Source organism: Dama dama, chromosome 19 (genome assembly GCF_033118175.1).
Source record: "Dama dama isolate Ldn47 chromosome 19, ASM3311817v1, whole genome shotgun sequence".
In the NCBI taxonomy this organism is placed as follows: domain Eukaryota; kingdom Metazoa; phylum Chordata; class Mammalia; order Artiodactyla; family Cervidae; genus Dama; species Dama dama.
This window is the reverse complement of record NC_083699.1, coordinates 25,083,378-25,108,203: the sequence shown is the minus strand read 5'-3', so window position 1 is coordinate 25,108,203 and position 24,826 is coordinate 25,083,378. Positions and strand designations below refer to the sequence as shown.

Genomic DNA, 24,826 nt, shown 5'->3' with positions numbered 1-24,826 from the left:
TGGATCTCCCTGCAGTCCAAGGGACTCTCAAGTCTTTTCCAACACCACAGTTCAAAAGCATCAATTCTTTGGTGCTCAGGTTTCTTTATAGTCCAACTCTCAAATCTATACGTGACTACTGAAACACCATATCAATATGCTGCTTTGGTTGATCATAACTTTTCTTCCAAGGAGCAAGCATTTTTTAATTTCATGGCTGCAGTCACCATCTGCAGTGATTTTGGAGCCCGAGAAAATAAAGTCTATCACTATTTTCATTGTTTCCCCATCTATTTGCCATGAAGTGATAGGACCAGATGCCGTGATCTTAGTTTCCTGAATGCTGAGTTTTAAGCCAACTTTTTCACTCTCCTCTTTCACTTTCATCAAGAGGCTGTTTAGTTTCTCTTCATTTTCTGCCATAAGGATGGTGTCAACTGTATATCTGAGGTTATTGATATTTCTCCCTGCAATCTTGATTCTAGCTTGTGCTTCATCCAGCCCGGCATTTCGCAAGATGTACTCTGCGTAAAAGTTAAATAAGCAGGGTGACAAGATACAGCCTTGATGTACTTCCTTCCCAATTTGGAGCTGGTCCGTTGTTTCATGTCTGGTTCTAACTGTTGCTTCTTGACCTACATACAGATTTCTCAGGAGGCAGGTAAAGTGGTCTGGTATTCCCAAATTTTTAAGAATTTTCCATAGTTTGTTGTGATCCACACAAAGGCTTTGGTGTAGATAATAAAGCAGAAGTAGATGTTTTGCTAGAACTCTCTTGCTTTATCTATGATCCAACAGATGTTGGGAATTTGACCTCTGGTTCCTCTGCCTTTTCTAAATCCAGCCTGAACATCTGGAAGTTCTTGGGTCACATAATGTTGAAGCCTTGCTTAGAGAATTTTGAGAATTACTTTGCTAGCATGTGAGATGAGTGCAATTGTGCTGTAGTTTGAACATTCTTTGGCATTGACTTTCTTTGGGATTGGAATGAAAAGTGATCTTTTCCAGTCCTGTGGCCACTGCTGAGTTTTCCAAATTTGCTGGCATATTGCAACATAGTATTGAAAGACTACAATAAACTCTTCTTTGCTTCCCAACATGAGTCTTGTAAAATAGCTGTATGGTATTAATGTAAGAGTTTTTTTCCTATTATTTGAAAAGAAAGAAATTTTTCTGCAACGAGAGAGGAAAAGTCTTTCTAAAAAGATAGTCCTCATGGTGGTAGAAATCACTCCTTTTTTCCCTATTGAGGAAAAGGGTATTAAGCTAGACCTTTAGGCTCAGTCTTTTTTCAATGGTAAACAAATCTCCCAACCTGCATGGTTTATGTGAATGTCTTTCTACTGTCCAGCGTGCTATTCCTTCCCTTTATTCTGGGCAGAGGTATTCCTAGAGCCCAGAGACCAAGAGGCTTCCTTCCATCTGCTTGCCCATAGTCCTCCAGAGCCAAGCTCACCTTGTATTCAAAAGCTCTACTGCTTTGCTCCATGCAGCCACAACAGCCCTTAGCTACATCATTAAGTAAAAGAAAGTGAGGGATAATGGGTTGCTTAAGATTGCTGTTCTGCCCAAGACAAAAAATGAGAGATTTCAATCATCTATAAGAATTAAAAAATAATTTATAACACACAAGTATCAAGACATAGAAAGAAATGTAGAGGTAATATTTAATTTCTTTTGTAAATTCATTTTCTTTGCAAGGCCCCCATAGTATTTTGGTAGGTAGTAGGCTTCTTACATCTGTAGCTCTCTGGCTCTCAGAACTTTTAACTCAGATGTATTTGGTAAAGGTATTGAATATTAGCCATAAATATTCCCACCCACCCACCCCAAGAACAAGAATGTTATGGTAGCATTTTAACTCTCTTGAGCAGTGAAGCCTCTCTGGCTACTCTGCTAATCACTTTGGTGACTTCAGGGAAATTATCTAACACCTTTAAAGTAAAAGTTTCCTTCCCTATAAAATGGGGGTGGTAATATATTTGCTGCATTTACAAAGAGGATTACTTATTTAAGATAAGCAATGTGGGAAGCATTCTCTACTCTTTAACCTTTTATACTCTGCCATTCAATCAGAAAAGGAATCCAGGTGGCCAAAAGCTCTCTGGTAAACTTTAAAGTGCTAATTTATGGAGTTATTATATGACTTCTTTTCAGACCGTATTCCTCCCCAACAATGAAGGAAATGTGCTGGGCACCCACAGGAGACGCACTGCACTGGGCTCATGAATGCTATGTCTGCATTTTAGTTGCATTACTACCACCACTGCACTTTATTGCTTGAGGAATGTGCTGAGACAATCTGTGTTTTTCCTTTCTCTAAGTTATTGTCAAGGACCCAACCACAGCTAAAAGGATTGCCTTCTTTTTAAACCGTCCTCAGAAGGTGAGGTAGCAGCTTGGGGACGGGTGAAATGTTAACAGTAACCTCTGCAACGAACAGCACTGTGAACTTGCTCTGTTCAAGGGTCTGTGCTATGGGGTCAGTTGTCCCTTGGTACCCGAGGAGGACTGGTCTCAGGACCCCCAGGGATACTAAAATCCATGGATGCTCAAGTCCCATGTATAAAACGGCACAGTTCAGTTGGCCTTACAGACCACAGATGTGGTGAGATGACTGTTTCTCTTGCTTTTAGAGATGAGGAAACTTCAGTTAAATAATGCAACTTAAATGATACAGGTGCTGGTCTAGATTTGATACTATTTGTGCAATACTATCACTAATTTCTACCCTGACCCTTTGTCTATTTCACAAGTGCAGAAACTGCAACCAGCTAGGTTCAGTCATTTGCACTAATCCTCACAGCAGATACAGGTCTGATCAGTGTGTGAAGCTGGTCTTTCTAGACTCAAAGTCTTCATGTATTAACACACCATTCCCTCCTGGTATAACTTGAACCAAACACAGCTTCTCCCAATCAAAAGATAATTTTAATTCTAACCACACTTTCAATTCAATAACTGCCTTTTGCCAGTGAAATAGACGTTTAGAATAGTCAGATTTCCTTCCACATTATTAAAACAACTTTTGGCCTTGGAATGAACTGTGTGTGTGCTAAGTTGCTCCAGTCGTGTCAGACTCTTTGTGACCCTATGGACTGTAGGCTCCTCTGTCTATGGGATTCTCCAGGCAAGAATACTGGAGTAGGTTGCCATGCCCTCCCCCAGGAGATCTTCCTGACCCAGGGATTGAACCCACGTCTCTTATGCCTCCTGCGTTGGCAGTGTGTTCTTCACCACTAGTGCCCCGAGGTCAGGTGGTAAAGTAGCTGCTTACGATGCGGGAGACTTGGGTTTGGTCCCTGGGTCGGGAAGAACCACTGGAGAAGGCAATGGCAACCCACTGCAGTATTCTTGCCTGGGAAATCCCATGGACAAAGAAGCCTGGTGGGCTACAGTCCAAGGGGTCACAGAGAGTCAGACACAGCTGAGCAACGAATACACATACACACAGCGCCACCGAACTACCTAGATTTTAAAATATTTGCTTTGATTTATTCAAGCAACAAAATGTGTTTCAGTAAAAATGCGTTTCAGTAAAAATGCATGGAAAACATTCTTCCCTGTGGCTGATGCACTGAACTAATGTTAAGTAGTTTTAACGATGAAGTAACACTCAATACAACTGAGGACCTGATCAAATGAAGCCATGTCTTCTTGCAATTGGCGAAAATATTAAAAACTCTGAGTCTAGAAGGCTGAGAAAACTCGACAAGGACTAGGGAAGCTAATATTTCTGTTGTTTGGGGATGAAAATGCAGCGTGTGAAAATAATTTCCTAATTCCAGTGACAACTCACCCAGGACGGATGAAACCAAATACTATCTGGGGGAACAATTCTAAGGATTAACATCAGAAAAAACTGATTTTCAAGTTCTACTAAATTAATTAGTCTATCCCAAACCCAAACTTGAGATGTTCTCTCTTTCTCACTGAAGTAACATGTTAATCTTGACATTTAGATAGGATCTATAGCTTTTTTTTTTTTTTCCCCCAAACATGCAATGTATGTCAGTTTCTGAAATCTTAAGCTCTGCAAAGTTAAGTACAAGGGAAATGGAAGTTTTCTTTCCAATGCAGGGAAGTGATTTAACTCTGAGAGGCTCTGTCTTGGCCATCTGCTGCTGCTAAGTCACTTCAGTCGTGTCCAACTCTGTGCGACCCCATGGACTGCAGCCTACCAGGCTCCTCCGTCCATGGGATTTTCCAGGCAAGAGTACTGGAGTGGGTTGCCATTGCCTTCTCCTTGGCCATCTGAATTGATGTGAAAAATCTCTTCAGGTGTCTAGGAGTCTGCAATATCCATCAATGTACTGATAATACTGATTCAATAAATCAAATTAAGAAGTACATTCTTTATATATTTTGACTGGAATTTCACTATTAAAATGTCTGCTACTTTTAGATTCCAAATGCATTACTGCTTCAGAAGATCACAGCATAACATGATGCATTTTATATAGACACACACACTCTCTCTCTTTCTCAAGTGGCATTCTGTCAATTTAGTTCAATTCAGTCGCTCAGTCATGTTCGACTCTTTGCGACCCCATGAATCACAGCACGCCAGGCCTCCCTGTCCATTACCAACTCCCGGAGTTTACTCAAACTCATGTCCATCGAGTCGGTGATGCCATCCAGCCATCTCATCCTCTGTTGTCCTCTTCTCCTCCTGCCCCCAATCCCTCCCAGCATCAGGGTCTTTTTCAATGAGTCATTACATTATGTCAAAAGAAGAATGACTTTGAAAACTGGAGAAGGTGACTTCTCAGTCAGCCATCCTAGTTCTCAGGATGTGTTGAGAGTAGGGAGGAGGGGACAGTGAGGACAGCACCCCTCTTCCTCCATGAAGAGTTAGGGATAAGAGAGGCCTAAGAAGCAAAAGATAGGCTTTGTACCCCACCCCACCCCACCAGTCTACTATCTAATAATCTAATTAAGAAGAGAAAAATATTAAAGAGTAGACCTCTGAGGAAATATTAAATGGTAGCTTAAATACAGGAACCCTCTTTAGGGAAAAGATGGGTTCAGAGTAAAGTTATTTGGAGAAGGTTCTCGGGAAGGGTAATCTTTGCTGGCTCAGTCATCCCTCCCTTCAACCTATCTCCTTCTGATAGCTCCTTGGATACCAGGAACTTAGAGTTGTTTTTTTCATGCCCTGCCTTTGCAGGGAAGAAACCTTAAATGTCTCCCATGACTTGAAGGACAATGCCAGATTTCCACACATTTCTACCTGTGAAAGTGAAGTCGCTCAGTCGTGTCCGACTCTTTGCGACCCCGTGGACTGTAGCCCACCAGGCTCCTCCGTCCATGGGATTCTCCAGGCAAGAATACTGGAGTGGGTTGCCATTTCCTTCGCCAGGGGATCTTCCTGACCCAGGGATCGAACCCAGGTCTCCTGTATTGCAGGCAGACGCTTTAACCTCTGAGCCACCAGGGAAGCTCGCCAGCTCATTTCTTCCCTTCCAAACATTAGCAACAGAAAATTTATTGAGAGCTTATGTGTCAGGTCCTTCACAAGGTACCTGAAGTCTAAAAAATAACACTATCAGGTAGTTAAAGTAATCACCCCCATTTTATAGATCAGAAAACTGAGATAAAAAGAGCTTAAAGAGATACAAAGACCTCTGTGCCAGAGGTCACAGAGGCAACAAGTGAGACCCAGGATTGATGCCAAGGCTGTCTGACTCCAGTGCACTGCTTTTGAACCACTCAGAACTTGTCTCTTTATAAAGTCCACTTCATCTTGTTAGAATGAAATGACTCAGGATTCACTTCTTGACAGGCTAATGTAGTGCTTGACATATAAAGATTCATAAAATGTTATTTTCACTCCTATTTTTACCTAGCCAAAAGAGCAGAGCAAACAAATCTACCTTAAGTTTTAGCCATTTGCCAGTTCAACATGAGTCAGACACATAACAAGGTTGCCAAAAAAAAGTGATCCTAGGCTACCTTACCAACTGCTCACTATGGAGAACAAAGAAGGTGACAGTCTTGTTCTGCTCTGAGCCAGCCACACTATTCCTGGAGGTGAGTGCACTGCTCATTAAAGAGGCCATTAAGAAACAGAAATCACCCAAAGAAGAGGTTGGAACGGGTTATAGAAACCCCTGCCAGTGAAGACAGATTTGAACCAAGTGAATATGGTTAAGCAGGAGACAGTGGACATAATAAGCTAAAGATGTCTAGGCCATAGGGGTGGGGCTCAGACTTCTGTATTTTGCAAAACCTCTCCATGTGAATCTTCGAATCACTGCTCTAGGGCAAAGTTCTCAAACTTCTGTGTGTGTGCGTGCTAAGTCACTTCAGTCATGTACGACTCTGTGATCCCATGGACTAGAGCCTGCCAGGCACCTCTGTCCATGGGATTCTCCAGGCAAGAATACTGGAGTGGGTTGCCATAACCTTCTCCAAGGGATCTTCCCGACCCAGCGATGGAACCCACGTCTCCTGAATTTCAGGTAGATTCTTTACGGCTGAGCCACTGAGCCCTCTCAAACTTTTAACAGGCAACAAAATCTCCTATGGGGCTAATTAAGGCACAGAGTGCTGGGCCCTATTCTGAGATTTCTGATTCCAGGGGTTTCCGCTAGGGCCTGATAAATTGCACTTAATACTGATGCTGCTGGTCCAGGAACCATACTTTTGAGTATCACTGCTGTAGAAGAAAGCCCAGGATCAACTGAGTTGATTTTAGTAGATTTCAGCTCAGGTTTTAACAAAGTATATGGGAAACTCTACAGAAAGAGTTGAACTGCTTGGTGAGGAGAAGCTGAAGCTGAAAACTTCATCACTGGAGATATTCACACCAGGGCACTGGGAAAGGGTGACACCAGGTGATCTCGTCTCAGCTCACAAAGTCTATAGTAGCGGGAGCATGTAAAAGAAAGCTACATCTCTATTTTTTTTTTTTCTTTTTTTTTCCTAACGATTTTTTCCTCCTCGAATCAAAACACAAACTCAAGTCTAAATTTAAAGCTAGTGTCTTTTAAAAATCTCATTGTAATTCCAACCAAATTGTATACAGGATGTTAGTAAGCCAGTGCACAGTCTGGCAAGCACCGGTAAAGGATGGATCCATCTTAGTGTCCGTAGGTTGGCTGGAGAGGTGAACATTTCTGTCCCAGCGAGACAGAGAAAGAATAAACTCCATGTGAGAACAATGTGTAACTGCTAAAGGTTAAAGAAAAAAATTAAAAGGAACAAGTCTTTTTTTACCCAAGCCCCAGAGCCTGTTTCATTCCACATTTTTATCTAGAACATCATGATCTGTTCACTTATATTTTGACCAATTTGTGGGACAAAAAAAGGTGAGGTAAAAGTTGATTGGACTAAAATTATACTCTCAGTTCCCTGAAATACTCATTTTGTATCTCACCACAATTACTACGATCCTGTGTTTTTGAACCATAAAAGAACAAGACTGTGGGCTGATTGGAGTTCTACTATAGAGAATCCAATGAAGTATTATAGAAACAAAATTCCTTAAGTTGGACAAACGGTTATCTTAAATGTGAATATTAATTTTAATATCTTAAATGTGAAACATCCAATTTATTTATTGATTGGCTAGTAAATATTTTGACTACATCTTTTTTTTTTTTGTCAAGAACACACAATATGACTTAAGGCCAAAGATCTAAAGCTGTACATTTTTCATGCCATCTGTCTGAAATGGTGTCTTCCAAGCTGCCCTGCAAGGTTAAGGGGTGACATTCTCCCCGTGTGACTTCCCCCATTCAGCTCAGTATACTAGCCTTGTATGTTAACACTGAAAAGAATTAGGGACTTTTTAACATGTCTTTAACCAACCACTTATGTGGAATATATTCTTGATAATTTCCACTGTAACTGGCATTTCATCAATGAACAAAGATCCCCTACATCAGTTATCTTCATTTGAACTTTTGATTTCTAGATTTCTTTCTTGAAGTCATGTGACTACATGTTGACTAATGAATACCAGCATTCATTCCTCCAATATCAACTTTCTAAAACCCAGAAAGTTTTATAATCATTTACACTACCTTTAAGGTATACATAAATGGCAGGAAGAGGCAAAATTCTTGGGCTGGAACCTTGTCCTAAAAGCCCTTTATGATTGCTGACCTGAATGTTCAGAGGACTGACCCGAGGATCTGAGTCCATTCTGGCATAGACATGGATTGTGGGTCTCACAGCAGACATGAGATCTTTCACTGAGCCCTGAGCCAGTGGCTTCTTCATAGGTTTTCTGGCCTGAGGGTCCAAGTCAGGCGATATTCTGGACATGTGGTCACTGAGAAACAGTTAGGGGATGACATTCACATGCTCATTTTTCCCCAGAGATATACCTCATGGTCAGGTCTCCGTAGAGCATCATCACTGGGGAATGTCCCTGAGGTCAAGGTCTGGGTTTAATCACCTCTGGATTTCCTCAGCACCCAATTAGAGTGCTTTGGACACAACAGTCAGTATTTGGTTAGCATATAAAGGTGGAGGGTGGTTTTCTGAGACTGGCTAAGATGCTAAAAATGAAAAATGCCCTTGGGGACTGTCTCTTAAGCTATGTAAGTCATACCTCTTTTATTCCAGTTATTTCTAACTTGATTCCCACTTTAAACCATCCTGACCATTCTGAACCCTGGGTCTTGACCTTTCTGAAATGCCAAAAGGACTCTGTACAGTGTCATTTTCAGCCTGTGAGGTCATAAGCACCTTCTATCTTAGGTTGCTGTTTAAGTGTCCCAATTCCTTGAGTGCTCTGAGGGCAAGGACGATGTTCATCCCTATCATAGACCCACAGTGCACAGTACTGTGCCCAAGAGAGATCTCGTAAAAGAATGAAAGGGTAAACAAACTGCTGTCATCACTTGGTAAAACAAAATGAATACACTTATATGAATTATTCACAAAAGACTTGGTAAGAGAGGGAAAGTAGAGATAAGATGCTTAGGCAGGAACTTTGGTATCTTACAGCTGATAAACTGATTTTTTTTCTTCAGCTTCTGGGGATGAAAAAGGTAGTCTATCAGACTACAACATTAGAAAACACTGCAGAAAAAAAAATAAGTGGTAAATGTTTTTTTTAGCAGTAAAATCACCTGCTTGTATTCCCCTGTCTCACCTCAAGAAGAACCAGTTTCTCTGGGTGAAGATCTTGATAACAATAAAAATTACAGTGCATGTTTACGTGCACCTGCTATGTACTGCTGGACTCTGTATGAGCATTAAATATTCATCTGCTTACTCCTTACAACATGTTTTTGAAGTAAGTAATCTTGTTCTCCTCGTGCTGTGGACGATGCTGAGACACCAAAAGCTTAAGTGATTTGCCTGAAGACGTAGCTAAGGATCTGTTTCTGAATCAGGCTCCACTTCACCCCCTTAATAAGCCAGTGAACGTGACAAAGGGAGACACCCTGAAAAGGCACTGGGATAATCACATGGTTCCTGCACTCCTCTAATGCTAATCCTGAACTTTCTGTCTCCCAGCTATGGCCCCTTGGTGCATGCGTGCTAAGTTGCTTCAGTAGTGAATGACTCTGTGCGACCCCATGGACAGTAGCCCACCAGGCTCCTCTGTCCGTTGGATTTCCCAGGCAAGAATACTGGAGTGGGTTAACATTTCCTTCTCTATGGGATCTTCCCCACACAGGGATTGAACCCGCATCTCTTATGTCTCCTGCACTGTCATTGGCAGGCAGGTTCTTTCCCAGGCACCACCTGGGAAGCCCTTGGAGACAGAACTAAATGTCTTGAAATCTCAAGAGGCCATGTTGAGAAAAAGGTATATAGGGGGAGGTGAAGTGCTGGCTACTCAACAAGAATTCTGGGGGAAAGGAAGAATGCAGGTGTTAACTGAGTTTTGCTGGGTGGAGCCAGTTTCTCTGGCTGCTCATGAAATCATGAACAAAAGATCCATCATAGATGCTCTGTAACAGCGTGCCTGCTTTGAGTGGATCCGAAGAATGGCAAAGCCCTGCTTCAGAGGTGCAGAGGGTGTCGCAGAGTGATGAGACAGAGGAAAAACAGCAAGAAAAGCAGTTTATCAAAAACTGAGGAGGAAGAATTGACTTAAAATGGTTGGTGAAATGTCCCCTCATGGGTTAGGAATTATATCAATTTGTAACTGACTTATAAAGTAAAAAGTAGTACAAGTTTTTGAATTGTATTTGCATTTACTACTCTTAAATGCATTAAAAATGACTAGAATTCACCCATTTGGCCTTTAGGACCTAAAGGTTCCGTAGCCCCATGCTCTGATGTATGTGTCCATGCAGCTGTATTTCAACTTTCCTGCACTCACCGGTAGGTGGTTTCTGGAAGGAGGTCTTTCATAACGTGGGTGGTGGTATTACCCACGGTGATGCTAGTGTCTCCAAGATCAATGTTGTAAGCAAGGATTTCAGATCCATTATTGCACGGCTCTTCCCAGTTCAGTACAAGGCACACAGAAGGCGAATCGGGATAGGCGTTGAGGGTCTCCTCCTCCAGGACACACACAGTAGAGACAGGGTCAGGGGCAGATGCTGGTGTCTGGCAAAGGACGAGCTCACTGTACGGTCCTGCTCCAGCTTGATTAACAGCCTGGAAAACAACAGCGAGACAATGTCCCATTACTTCATGAGCACCTACTAATGCCTCCACACTAGGTGCTGTTGAGTCTAAAGTAACATACGACTGCTGCCAGAAATGTAGGTGGAGATAAATCCTCCACGATGTTCATATTGATAACCACCTTCCAAAAGATATCAATCACATCTTTTCTACTAATAAAAGATAACGTCATCATTGTTTCTTATGAAAAATCATTTAAAAGTAACACTTCCTCTTTGCATAGCCCACTTCAGTTTATGTACTCTTATGCCATCGTCACAATAACTGTCTGAGGTAGATAATTCAAGGAAGCTACTCTTATCTGCCTTTCAGATGAGATCGGGTGTGCTCAGGGTGGGATGACCTTGACTCTTATCTGCCTTTCAGAGAAGAGGGAACTCAAAGTCAGATCAAATAACTCAAGCCCAAGATTCAGATGCCAAGCTGGGATCAAAATCCAGTAATCTGACTTTTAACTCAAGTGCTGCTCTGGAAGAACTCTAGGAATTTCAGAAAAGTACTCACTGTTTTCCACGTGAGTGCGGAACTCACATCTGCAGTCAATGCTCTGCTCTCGGCTGACTTTGAGTGTCACTGCTGACACTTGGTCACTCATCACTCCTGCATTCAGTCTCGGGGACCGTCCTCTTGTTTCTACTTACCTGCTCTGCTTCTCAGTCACCTCTGCGACCTGCTACTCATTACCAGGCTCTCTCAGCCCTGGAGGGAACCAGGCCCCAGGCCTCGCACGCCTCTGTACCACTTCTGCTTAAACTCCTGGACATCTCACCTTGTCTCGGGGGCAAATGCCATTTATCCCTACTCCCAAATTTATGTGTACGGTCCAGACCTCTGCCCTAAATGCCAGCCTGTTGTATTCAACTGCCTACTCAATTCAACTGAATATCTCTATTTAAATGTCAAGTAGGCACCTCACACTCAAGTGTCTATACAGTTCCAAAGTGGTGTCCACCCCATTCTTCCTCATCCTTCCTTCCACCCCCCACTGTACCTCCTGTGGTTTCCCCATCCTTCAGGTTGTTCATGCCACATCCGTGAATCACTGCTGGGCATCTTTCTTTCTCTCATACCCCTGCCCAAGCCATCAGCACACCCTTGACCATTCTAATCTGACTACAGTCTCTCACATCTGGCGACTGTAATGACCTCCTAACTGGTATCTACGTCAGCCCATGCCCCACAGTCTGTAACAACCACTGTCCCTTCTATGGTCGCCCACCAGATACACAAGTGACTTCAAAGTTCTCACAACTGTCTATGAGATCCTATCCGATCTGTTCACCACCGCCGCCTTCCCCAAGAACCCAGAACCATTCTGCCTTCACTGTCTCCTACTTTCTCCACTCCCTCTGCTCCAGCCACACTGGCTTTCTTGCTGTTTCACAGGGACACCAAGCTTGCTCACCTCAGGGCCTTTGCAGCTTGCTGCCCCTTCTGTCCACAAAGCTCTTTCCCTGACATCTGCATAGCCTATTTAATCAGCTACTCAGGCTTCTCTCAAGTTTTGACCTTTGCAGAGAGACCTCTCAGAATACCACATTTAAACCTGTAGTTACCCCTACCCCAACCCCCATAATCCTTCTCATTTATTTCCCTTCTTTGCTTTTATTTTCATTATAGCATTTATCATCAACATAGTATATATTTCATTTAACTGCTCCCTTGATTAGAATGTAAGTCCTGTAAGGGCAAGGTTTTCTGGTTCACAGCTGTAGCCCTAGCAACCAGAACAGTACCTGATACAAAGCATGTGCTCAATAAACGTCATTAACAATATTTTTTCCCTTACAAAAACACTTGGCAACCTCTTGACAAAAATGAAAGTACTCAAAAATCTAGTTTACTTCTCAGGAGACCTTATGAGGACAAATGATAAACCAAAAGGAAAGTCATCTGAGCTCTTATATCAAAGGTTCACTACAATGCCTGTGTGTTAACCATTCATTTCAAAGAAGCAAGTTAAGAGCATTCATTTGCTATCAAATCGCTTTTGAAACCCTTCTGTAATAAATTTTTTACATCTAGTCCTATTTCATAACAACACCAACTTTCTTTTTGGTAGAATATTTATGCTACAAATTAAGAGTATATATTTAGATATTCTTTTGGGGTACAAATTTATCATAGGGGCAGAAAAATAAGATACTGTAGAGTCCAACTTTCATATTAACTAAGGTTTTAACAACTATGTAATACAAGGAAAAGAACATAGCTTTCAGAGTTGGAGCGTTGTTCATATCTTGATTTCATTACTTACTAACTGTGTGATCTTAGGCAAAGTAATATTTCTGAGTCTGTTTCCTCAGATATAAAATGGGGATAGTAACAAATAATTTATAGAGTTATTTTAAACATTAAATTTGTTAACATGTAAAATCCTGGCACAGTATTAAGCCAATGGTCAGTGCTTCACTTCCCTCCTTCTCACTAGGAAAATCAAGAACAAAATAGCAATAACAATTTTCCTAGTTACCTAAATTTTCATAAAGCAATTTTCTTAAAACAAGGCAACAACAAAATACCCTGAACTAATTTTAGACTTAAAGAAAAGTTGAAAAACTAGTGCATATATTTCTCATTTTGCTTCTCCTAATATTAATACCTTATATAACTATCAGTCATGTCCCACTCTTTGCAACCCCATGGACTGTAGCCCACCAGGCTCCTCTGTCCATGGGATTTCCCAGGAGGAATATTGAAGTGGGTTGCCATTTCCTTTTCCAAGGGATCTTCCTGACCCAAGGATTGAACCTGTGTCTCCTGCATCGGTAGGTGGATTCTTTACCACTGAGCCACCAGGGAAGCATATATATATATATATATATATATATATATATATACACACACACATATAAATATATGTATTTGTGTGTCTATATGTGTGTGAGTGTGTATGAAGTGGCTCAGTCATATCCGACTCTTTGAGACCCCATGGACAGTAGCCTGCACCTGGCTCCTCTGTCCATGGGATTTTCCAGGCAAGAGTACTAGAGTGGGTTGCCATTTCCTTCTCCAGGGGATCTTCCCGACCCAGGGAGCAAACCTGGGTCTTCCGCATTGTAGGCAGACACCTTACCGTCTGAGCCACCAGGGAAGCCCCTGTGTGTGTGTGTGTGTGTGTGTGTGTGTGTATATAATTTTTTTTAATAAAAGGAAATTCCTGGACAGTGATCAAGAGATATAATAGCAGAAGTGGCTGAATGGGAGGCTGAGCCATTTGTCTTAGACTCCCACAGTTGGCTACAGACTCAAGTGCCCATGGAAAGAAATGATTTTCTGCTACTTACAAGAATAGAACTGAGATGCTATGCTGGTCTAAGTCTAGAAACCAAAAGGAGTTTCTTAAAGACCCCTATCTTTAACTGACAACCATTAATAACTAACCCGAGGGAATGTGATGTCAATGATGATGATCTCTGGGTGGAGTCCGGTAGAAAAGAGAAAAACTCTTTGTTAAAGGTAAGTAAGAAGTAAGCAAATGGTCTACAGGGCAATCAAGGTCATAATTTGTTTCAAATTTTTAAAATATTTATATCTCACATAATTATGACTATATAAGTTAACATACACTTAAGGCTGAATTATTGATTTCTTTACAATCTCACCATATAATGAAAAATTCAGCACTAAGTATTTTATTACCCTTTTCCCTTTTCATGTTATTAATGTACTCTGAGGTATTATTTGTTTTCTCCATTATTTTTAAAATTTACATTTTCTTACTTATTTTACTCTGTGTCTGGGCTCCGCCTTCTTAGTCTGTTCTCATGCCTCCTTCCTGGTGTTAACTGAGGTCTTCAGTAATGATTCTTGACTCATTACTTTGTCAAACATGTGCTTTTGTGTGGAGTTATTCAAGGGCCAAAGGGATATGAAGGACCCAGAGGAAAAAATACATATTTTAATGAAATAACTGATATCAGCCATACTACATTGGCAATCTCTACAAAAACCAAGAAAGTATCAGTTTTATAATTCTTAAAATCTGCATTTATATCATAACTATCAGTCATGTCCGACTCTTTGCAACCCCATGGACGGTAGCCCACCAGGCTCCTCTGTCCATGGGGTTTTCCAGGCAAGAATACTGGAGTGGGTTGCCATTTCCTTCTCCAGGGGATCTTCCTGACCCAGATATCAAACCCACATCTCTCGTGTCTCCTGCATTGGCAGGTGGATTCTTTACCAACTGCACCACCTGGGAAGCCTATATTACTATAAAACAATGATCAAAACCAGGAGATACAATAGTACTAACTATGTATAGATCTTATGTAGTTAGATTAAAATCTTACCAATTTCTACTAATGTTCTTTTTATATTCCAGGATCCTATTTAAGACCCAATTTTCTTTTACTAGCCTTATACTATGGAAAATGCTTTCTTGAGTTATACCTCTTATTATTACCAAATTTCAAAGTAAACAATTTTAAAGAATCTTTTTGTTTATTTATTTATTTATTTATTTTTACATTTTTCCCCCCCCCCATTTATGTTTTGTTAGTTGGAGGCTAATTACTTTACAATATTGTAGTGGTTTTTGCCATACATCGACATGAATCAGCCATGGATTTACATGTGTTCCCCATCCCGATCCCCCCTCTCACCTCCCTCTCCATCCCATCCCTCTGGGTCTTCCCAGTGCACCAGCCCTGAGCAAGAATCTTACTAATATTTAAGAGTATGTGTAAAATATACAATATGTCTCATGTAAACAGAATTATTTGGGTACATGTTAATTGAAGCATTCCTAAGGAAGAATATAAAATTCAAAAATTCCTGTACAAAATAAGCAATGCTTCCATCCAATTTTTATATGATACTATTTACATATTACAGTGATTTAATTTTTAAAGCACCAAATATTTAAACGAATATTCAGGCTTTAACCTGACTTTGTAGTAATACCAAATGAAAATGATTCAGATTAGGTTCACAGGTATCAAGAAATTAATATAAGATGAGGAGACTTTTTCCTGGCAATACTTCTTTAGTATAGCAAGTGTGGTCTTGAGAGTACTATCCCCTTTATAGTATCTGACTCATTTTATGACAAATAAGTATACATGTTTGAAAATACTACTGTTGAAACAGTGAGACAAGATTATTACACAGGTTCTATTCTTACCAACGTACTTTTAAAATGCAGTTTTGGGGTGTTAATGGTAAGTAACAACAAAAACCCCGAAAGAAAAAAAGGAAAAAGAACATTTTAAAGAGAGACCAAAATGCAAAAACAGGTTGAACTCAAGTTCTTTCCTGTGATGGCAAAGAGTTTTTATTTATATCCTGCCTTGTTCCAAAAACAGGAGTGTAGCACATAATTCAACCTTTCCCCAATGACTCAGCACTGTTATTATAAAGCTCAGATAATGTGCTGTGACCCTGACTCACTGATGAAGGGCTAATTATGTCCCAGGCTCTCCATTTGAGGTGTGTATAGCAAAAGAGTTTAACCAGAAATGTTTACGATAAAAGAGCCTTCAGAATTTAACAGAAAAGTTTCTGTTGATCTGGAAAGTTAACTTGTGTGTGTGCATGCTCAGTTGCTAAGTTGTGTCCAACTCTTTGCTACTCCCACAGACTGTAGCCCACCAGACTCCTCTGTCCTTGGGATTCTGCAGCAAGAATACTAGAGCTGGTGGGTTGCCATTTCCTTCTCCAGGGGACCTACCTGACCGGGGGTTGAATCTGTATCTCCTCCACTTCAGGCAGATTCTTTACCACAGAGCTACTTGGGAAGCCCAAAGTTAACTTAAGAAGGGACTATTTTCTCCAAAGAGGCCAGAGACACTGAGAGTAAATGGATATGTAATAAATAATATGATCCATGACTTAAATCAGATGGAGACCTAAACCTGGCATCTTTGCTTCTTTATTTAAATCTAAACACGTGTGAAAATAGAATTCTTTGTTATCTCTCCTTTTGGTCATCCTGATCATTCTTTGAGGTTGGCACAAAGCAGGGCCCAAATGTTACTGAACAAATGGAAATAAATGAACAAAGAACCCTGTTTTCTCAAGTCAATAAGGCTTTACAAAGGGAAAAGAAAATATTTACCCAAGTCAATAAAATGAAAGTAAACCTATGACTACTGTCACTCTTGGGGGTTAGGCTAGGAGCTAATTATTCTTTGTGTTATTCTATTTGGACACCCAAGAGGAGGCTTACAGATAACCTGACTTGTTAATGGTCACTGAGAGGTGGGAGGTGGGTCCTGTGATCAAATGCAGGCTGTCCGAACTACTCTACTGTTTGTTTCTGGCTCCATTTAACATCTGGAATGGGAAGTTTTAAAGGTTTTTTTGCCTTTTGTCTAAGTGGCTTTCCCAGTGAAATGTGCATCTCGGAAAATTCAGACAAAAGGCATCTTCCCTAAGGAGCTGTGCCCACTTTGCCTTGGACTCGATCCTGTATTCAGTGAATTAACCAACCAACACAATGCAAGGGTGGTGAGGAATACAGTGGAGATGATTCGGATTTTGTTCCCATGTTTCAGGACCTCTCAGAGAAGCAAAAATGAACTGTAAAGTGCCAAAATGATTGCACCTATTTTTATTTAAAAGGACTCTTTTCCCCATATCACCCTTCCTGATGGCCTCCATCATGAGCCTTTGAGTAAGTTTCCCAAGGAGTCTTTCAGGGAACCCAGTATGTGTGAGTAACGGCCGCATGGTGTCAGCCTACCTGTAATCGACAGCAATACTGTGCGGCAGGTAACAGGTCCCTCATTTCGAAGCCGGTGTCTGTCCCATGATAAACAAGTTCTAAGGATTCTTCATCTTCTCCCCACTCCAACCTGTACTCTGAGATGTCAGCACCAGAGCTTTCAGGACTCTGGAAAATTCAGAAATTTAATTTCATTGAGAAGAAAATCCTATGATGTTTGTGTTCAACAAATTATTTAAAAAAAAAAAAAAGAGCAAGATGCCTCAGAGTATTTGAAATACATACAAAAGAAAAGCATGAAAAAGATATTCAATTTCCTCTTAATTTGGATCAGTGGTAAAATTTCCGTAACTCCTGGCAAGTGCTAAGGCAGATGACTGTGTAAGAATCATCTACCTACATGTGAATTTTAGCTTTGTAGATCTCTTGTACCTTGCACTGGGGAACAGATAAAGTAGAAGAAACAAAATAACGCAAAATGTGTGCCTGACTTACCTCCCAGCTCACTAGGACACATCCGTCAGGCGTAAAAGAGATACAAGGTGCTTTGCACTGTCCAGGAGGCCCTGCAGCCGTGGTAATTTCTGAGACATCAGAATAGGGACCATACTGCAAGAGAAAAACACACATGTGCTTGGAGGGGTGTGTGTACCAGTGTGCGTGCCTGTGTGTGTGTGTGCACATAACACAAGCTTATACCAGACAAGGAGTGTGTGTGTGTATGTGTGTGTGCGCGCACGCGCGCATATAACACAAGCTTATAACCAAACAAGGGCTAGACTAATGGTATCATCAATACAATTTTCAATTACATGAGTAGATTTTCTTCCAACATACATTACTTGAGTGGTAAATGTCTATTTTATATATATTTTATTTTTTTTAATTCAAAAGGATTAGAAAGTTGGTTTACTATACATTTTTGCTGTGACCTAAGAAATAAAAGGGCTTCCCCAGTGGCTCAGAGGTTAAAGTGTCTGCCTCCAATGAGGGAGACCTGGGTTTGATCCCTGGGTCGGGAAGATCCCCTGGAGAAGGAAATGGCAACCCACTCCAGTATACCAGCCTGGAGAATCCCATGGATGGAGGAGTCTGTAGGCTACAATCCACGGGGTCACAAAAGAGTCAGACAAGACTGAGCGACTTCACTTCAAGAAATAAAAAACACTGACTTTTGCTACATCACAGCATTGTGCTTTAATTTCTCAGAGCGTTTCAAAGTAAACCAAGTCAGATGCACACTGTAGTTTAATTTTTAAAGCATAAAAATCTGTGTGGAATTGTTGGTTATCAAATTTTGAGTATTTCTTCTAGACACTGGTATTTTCCAATTTGAAACCAACAGTCCTATTAATGTTTTCTTGGCATGGCCACCATCTCAACTATCTGAAGGTTTATATGGCATTTCTCTCCTCCTCCCACCATCAGTGGCCACACTGCTCAGAGACAATCATCACTACAAATTTAAAACACATCGAGAGAACCAGAACCACCAGGTTAAGGTGGAATATGTGGTACTTAAAAGAATTGGGGCAAAGAGTAAAGCAATTTTCAGGCTAATGAAGTATATGACTGTGTTTTTCAAAATGGAGGAAAAAACATAAAGAAAAAAATCTTTCACATTTTCTAATATAACTTGCAAATATACTGAAGGTGGGGGAGAAACTCTCTGGAGTAGACCACAGAAGAGGCCCATGAGTCAAATACATGGTTAAATTTTAATATAGCAGGATTTAAAAATAAGGCTGAGATAGTTTCTTTAAAGGATAAATTAGTGAAAGGAGAAAGTAAACCTCAATCAGTCCAGTTGCACATGTCGCTTTATCATGGCAAATATCTTCTTCAAAAGTTGAAGGGGAAAAGCACCAGGGTTTCTTCTGCAGCATTGATGATTATCACTATCCATCCTCTTTTTACTTATAAAAAGTCAGGGTACAGAGGCTTTCTTATCTTCTCACCAATACATTTTAATTGTCTAATTTTGCGTGTGTGGGCTTTTTTAAATTTAAATACCTGTATCTGAAATTCTTTCCTCATGGTGAGTTAGAAGAGATCCAGGTCTTGATCAAGATTTGCAATTCTACTTCAGACCAAATGTTTTCAAACTAAGGCCTGGCTAACTCGAAACGGATTAAAGACAAACACACTTCACTTCTGAAAGGCATGAATGAACACCAAGAACTAGAAAAGTCATTGCCAACTTCCTGTCACTGTCAGCTTGGCTTTCTTTCTTATAAAAATCTCATCGATTAAAGACATGTATTTCTTTGCACAGAATGCATTTATAGACATCACTGGCTCTCTGTAGGGCATTAGCAGCAGTCTGCCCTGCCCACACCCTTCTACCGTCTTTTACGTTTCTGCCCATCTGTGACACACCAAACAGCCCTAAGGTTTCTGGGTCACTTCAATTCTCATTATGAATCCACATCACTCTACCATTAGAAAAACCAACCACCTTTGTGCATATAGTCAGACCCTTTCAATCTTGAATAGCCCACCTCAACAGCTTCAAATGGAGCACTAGAAAGGACCACAGAGCTCTATGAAATAAAGAAAAAACAAACAAGCTGGTCTCCCTAGCCCCTACCCCGGCCGAGTTTTAAAAACTGACCTAAGACATTGCTGAGTAATTTAGACAACATGGTCAAGGAATATTACGTAGTCCTAATTTCCCATAAGCGATTTATATAATCGATGAGAAACTAGGAAATTAAGAAACCACCAAAAGGCAGCTAAACAGTAAAGTCCTTATTAACTTTGAGCTCTGTCTTAATAGGAGGACAAAAGAATCAAAATTTCCAATGCTGGGTCTACATGAAATCAAAGCAGGATTTCTTCAGAAATAAGATTTTACATACAGTTCCTTAATGGCTGTCATGGTTGGACAGATACAGATGAGGAATTTTAGAAGGGTGGAAACAGAAGTGCCAGGACCTCATGCTTGTGTGGTGATACGTAAGCATGTACTCACCCCTCCGTCATTCAGAGCTCGCACCCTGAAGCGATACACGGTTCCTGGAAGCAGGTTTCCCACGGTGCACTCGAGCTCCGGCCCGTGGTACACCTCGGAAGCCACATCCTCTGGTTCTGTCATCTCCACGCTGTACTCCGAGACCTCACAGCCACTTTCAGAGGCAGGAACGTCTGGGAATGGAGAGTATTGTTCATCTTAGAATATTTTTATATTTCTGGTTGGCCCTATCACACCTTACTTTCTATGAAGCTTGCAAAATATCATGTAGGTAGCCTGCCCTTGATATTTACAAAAGAACCCCCACTTCAAAAAGAGAAGATACAAAAGAAAGTTTCTTAATGATGTTATTCATACTTTTCAAAGCAAGTACGTTTAATGATACTAACAAAGTGATTCCAAAACCATAGAACTTTTAGGCAATTCTTTTACATTCTAATGCAAGGCAAAGGCAAGAATTAGATGGGAGAAAAATCATTTTAACCTGAAACCAAAGGACATATTAAATCAAATTAGAGAAGCCCAAACTGGCATAACATCTTAATTTAGACGTTAAGTGATGGGGAACAATAGTCTGAGAGTTCTGTAGGTTTATATTTGCAATTTTACATGCTATGAATTATTAACATGACAGGAAATGCTAACATAGCTTGAGCTGAGACTGTAAAACACCAGGACCCACACACGAGAGGGTGGCAAAGGTGAGGAGGAATCAGATGCTACCTATGAACAATTTCTTGGTTTAACCTCTTTATTAAGCACAACTTTTATTTTATGAACAAAGCTGAGGAATTCCTGCTCTGAAACATTTTCTAGAACAGTGCCCTCTGAGGGCAGAGGGTGGACAGAACGTGCGGCACCATCAGGAACAGGAGGATGGGCCACAGTGCTGGGCATTCACAAACCCAAGCCCACGTACATTAAACAGAATATGGACATTTTCAATAGACACAAAGCTGGTTTTCAGAAGAAAGACCTGAAACTTAGTTACAAAGCAGTAAGTCTTAAACTCAACCTCCAATTGCCCAAGTTGGTGACGTGAAGATGTGGTCACTCACCCCACTCTAAGTGGACTTCTTTGTGCTTTGGTCTACCCAAAACCCTCGGTGGGCGACACTGACCCGGTGCAATGCTTAGAGTGCGAACAGGGAGACTTTCAGAACACTGCAGGAGAAACACCAGAGAGAACCGTCTCTTAGTTACTATGCATTTTTTAGAGCTCTACATACCAGGCAAATTCCACTCCATACCAGCAAATGCTGCCAAAGTGGGGGGGTTACACATTGAATGTGTACACTTCTCATGCAATCAGATCCTTCGTCACTCTGTGTGTGATGCACGTGTATATTTGTGTATGTTTTAACTACGGACATATGCATATGGCACTGGTAAAAATAATTATTGCTGGTGTCAGATCTGCAGACTGACATTTTGACTGTTGTGGATCCCAAGCACACAGTTACTTCCCTTTAAACTAAAAATTAGACACTTCCTGAGGACAGAGGAGAACACAAAACAACAGCTGGATGAGGTTTTTAAACGGTGCCATAAATGGCCCACATCTACATACAGAGCAGAGAAACAAAAAAGTCACCTGAGTGTGATATTAACCAGAAGGTTCTGCCAACGTTAAAATCACCAGGGCTTCTTTTTTGCAGGATCTGGTTGTGTAAGGCTGGCAGAATGGAAGCTGACCCCTTTTTGAGATATGAGGAACATGGTAGAGATATGCAGGTCAACCAGCCTCATCCTCCTCCTCAAGGAAACGCGGTGCAGAGGAGATGTGTTTATACATTCAAGGGGCACCGCGGCCTCTGCACAGCCTCGAGCAGCACCTCGCATGTGAGAGAAGCTCGCTAATCACCTGCGACTCAGAGGTCAACCTAGCTCACCCTGGGAGACACTGTATAAATGTCGTCGAGCTGGACCTTTTTTTTTTAACATGAGAATTCTGTCTAAATATACAGTCTAGACTTCACAATACTGCTATCCTTGGGGGGGCGGGGGTGTGGCGCGGAGAAAATAAACATATGACGGTGTTAGAGGTGGGCTGACTGGCAAAATTCTGCACCTACTGGCAGCTGTTTTCCTGAAAAGTCAACCCAGTCCAGGGCTATAAGCCATCTTCTGCTCTCTCTCTCAATACTAATGGTTTCAAAACCACAACGCTAAATATCTCTATGATGAAAACGTTTTTTACCATATCGCCTTTCACTCACTTTCTAAATGTTCATCATTTAGATAATGATCTCATTTCTAGAACACTTCATGTGTGCTTCTGTGAGGCTGAAGCCAAGTTTCCTGACATGTTGAATGGTTGGTCTAAGGTCATATAAATTGTAGACAATGGTGGTGGTCATTCTGTAATGTATAAAAATATTAACTCACTGTGTTGTGACAGGAAACTTATATAATATTGCAAGTCAACTATACTTCAATTTAAAAAAAGGCAGACAACAAGAGAACTGGTGCTACCTACAGATGTATAGGTTGGGCCCCGCGCAATCGCAGGAGATGCGATTCAGCTCAGTCATCCTAGGTATATGTGGCTTTACAATCATTTTCCAGCAGATGGCAGTAAAGTATCAAGAGGAAGGTGTGTCTCACATTCTTACAACACTGCCAGACGAAGTAACAGCAAAGCTGAGCTGGACTTTTTGCTCTAAATTCTAAGCTTTTCTATCATTGCGATAACTGAGGTTCACCCCCCCCGTATTTGTTAGCCAATGCAAATTGTAGTCCACCCTCAATTTTCAACTGTGACGTGGTCATGCCCAAGTCTTGGAAAGCAGCACAATTCAGTTGAGAATCATCTGGGTCTATCTTTATATATCCTCTAAAGCACAATTCAGAAAACTCTGATGTGATACCATGGCAGGCTGTAGTACCAAGGTATATTTTTAAAAAGCAATTTATTCTGATGTTACAGACAGGCTGTCTGAATTTGACCAAAGATGTTTACTTTTGCACCAAAACAAAACCAACCTGACTGTGTCCACCAGTACTTATGCAGCACGCTCGGAGTTTGTACAAAGTGCCTGGTTTCAAGTGGGTGAAAGTGTACTCTGTAGCCGACCCACTGTAGGCCACTTCCCACTGACTCGCTGCAAAATAAGACCATGTGTGAGTTTACGCCTTTTGTAAAAATGTAATAGTATCAACCATTCCTGATAAGAAAAAGCTCTAAGTGGTTTCCGTGAAAACCAGCATTTCCTATTCTTTTCTTCTTTTTTAAACAGTCACAGGGCTCTCTTTCCATTTCCTTTACAAAATTAAATAACTAAAATAACATGGAGGCATTTTTTAATACTTAGCACTGCTGGTTACGATACTTAATATCACCATGATCACATTTGCTGACTGTGAGATTTGGATGCTGGAAAGCACATGAAATCTGTAGTTGGCCCCGTAGCAGGAGATGGTATTGAGCAAGCTGGCAAGTGGTGATGGTGTGAGAAGCCCCTGGGGCCAGCTGGGCAGGGGGAAGCAGGCTCAGCCATGAGGTTCCTGGTCAGCCCAGGGCACCACTGAAGAGCTTCTCCCAGTTCTTATCTGCCTGGAGGTCACAGCAAGTGAACTCCCCCCACCCCACCCCTGCCATATAGACAAAGTCCTTTGGGGAAAGGCCTGCTGTCTCCATGGAGCCCCACTCAAGACAAAAATACCCAAGACAGTGACATTAAAGATGAAATACTCGGTGTGACCCAAGTTATCTAACCAGTTCTGGGGATTAAAGAAAGCAAGCGGGCCACTGAGGGGCCTGGGTGAGGCCGACGCCACTAGGCGAAGAGCACGGTGGCGGAGGCTGCTTCAACCAACCAGGACATTTATTCCTCCTCTGCTTTGCTTCCATTAACACTACATTTCCAGAAGACTATTTGAAAGGAGTGTTTTACTCCATGCAGTTGTTTTAGGGAAAATACTTTTACCCTCTTCCAGGACAGTTATTTGGAGAAGGAAATGGCAGCCTACTCTAATATTTTTGCCTGGAGAATCCCCATGGACAGAAGAGCCTGGTGGGCTACAGTCTATCGGGTTGCAAAGAGTCAGACATGACTGAGTGACTAACATATACACACACACGATAGTTACTAACTTCCACAGATACTCTCAGCTGCTTATTAGGCCAGATTCACAATAAAGTCTGGCGAAAGAAATGGCAACCCACTCCAATACTCTTGCTTGGAAAATTCCATGCATGGAGAAGCCTGGTAGGCTATGGTCCATGGGGTTGCAAAGAATCGGACATGACTGAGCGACTTCACTTTCTTTCTACAATGAAGTCACAGGAACAAGGGCCATATAGGAACAAGGCAGAATAATAAAGACAGTCATTCTGACATAACTGATTAGATGACCTGCACTGAAAAGGCAACTAGGATCAAGGAGTACAGAGGAGATTAAATTAATCACTGATGTCATGCGCTAGCACACTGTTAACTTTAAGTGCAGAATGGCATCTACTTTTAATCAGTAACAGTGGTCAGGAGAGCCACAAAACTTCAAAATACATTTAGTTTTTCACAATGAGACACTGAATATACATGACTTCTCTCAAAGGTCTGATTTTTAGCATAGAATGTGATTTTATGTTAAGAACA

General features: G+C 41.2%; 1 protein-coding gene across 3 annotated transcripts in view; it reads right to left on the bottom strand.

Annotated features, from left to right (window-relative positions):
- Nucleotides 1-24,826, bottom strand: part of FNDC3B (fibronectin type III domain containing 3B) — a 354,322-nt gene that overhangs the window by 36,386 nt on the left and 293,110 nt on the right. For all 3 annotated transcript variants that reach the window (XM_061168343.1, XM_061168345.1, XM_061168344.1), the window contains exons 17-22: nt 23,211-23,329; nt 21,284-21,389; nt 20,226-20,398; nt 17,747-17,860; nt 17,270-17,419; nt 10,271-10,551 (exon numbers count right to left, since the gene is read on the bottom strand). In XM_061168343.1, the coding sequence (XP_061024326.1) occupies nt 10,271-10,551; nt 17,270-17,419; nt 17,747-17,860; nt 20,226-20,398; nt 21,284-21,389; nt 23,211-23,329 (943 nt within the window). The remainder of the gene's footprint in view (nt 1-10,270; nt 10,552-17,269; nt 17,420-17,746; nt 17,861-20,225; nt 20,399-21,283; nt 21,390-23,210; nt 23,330-24,826) is intronic.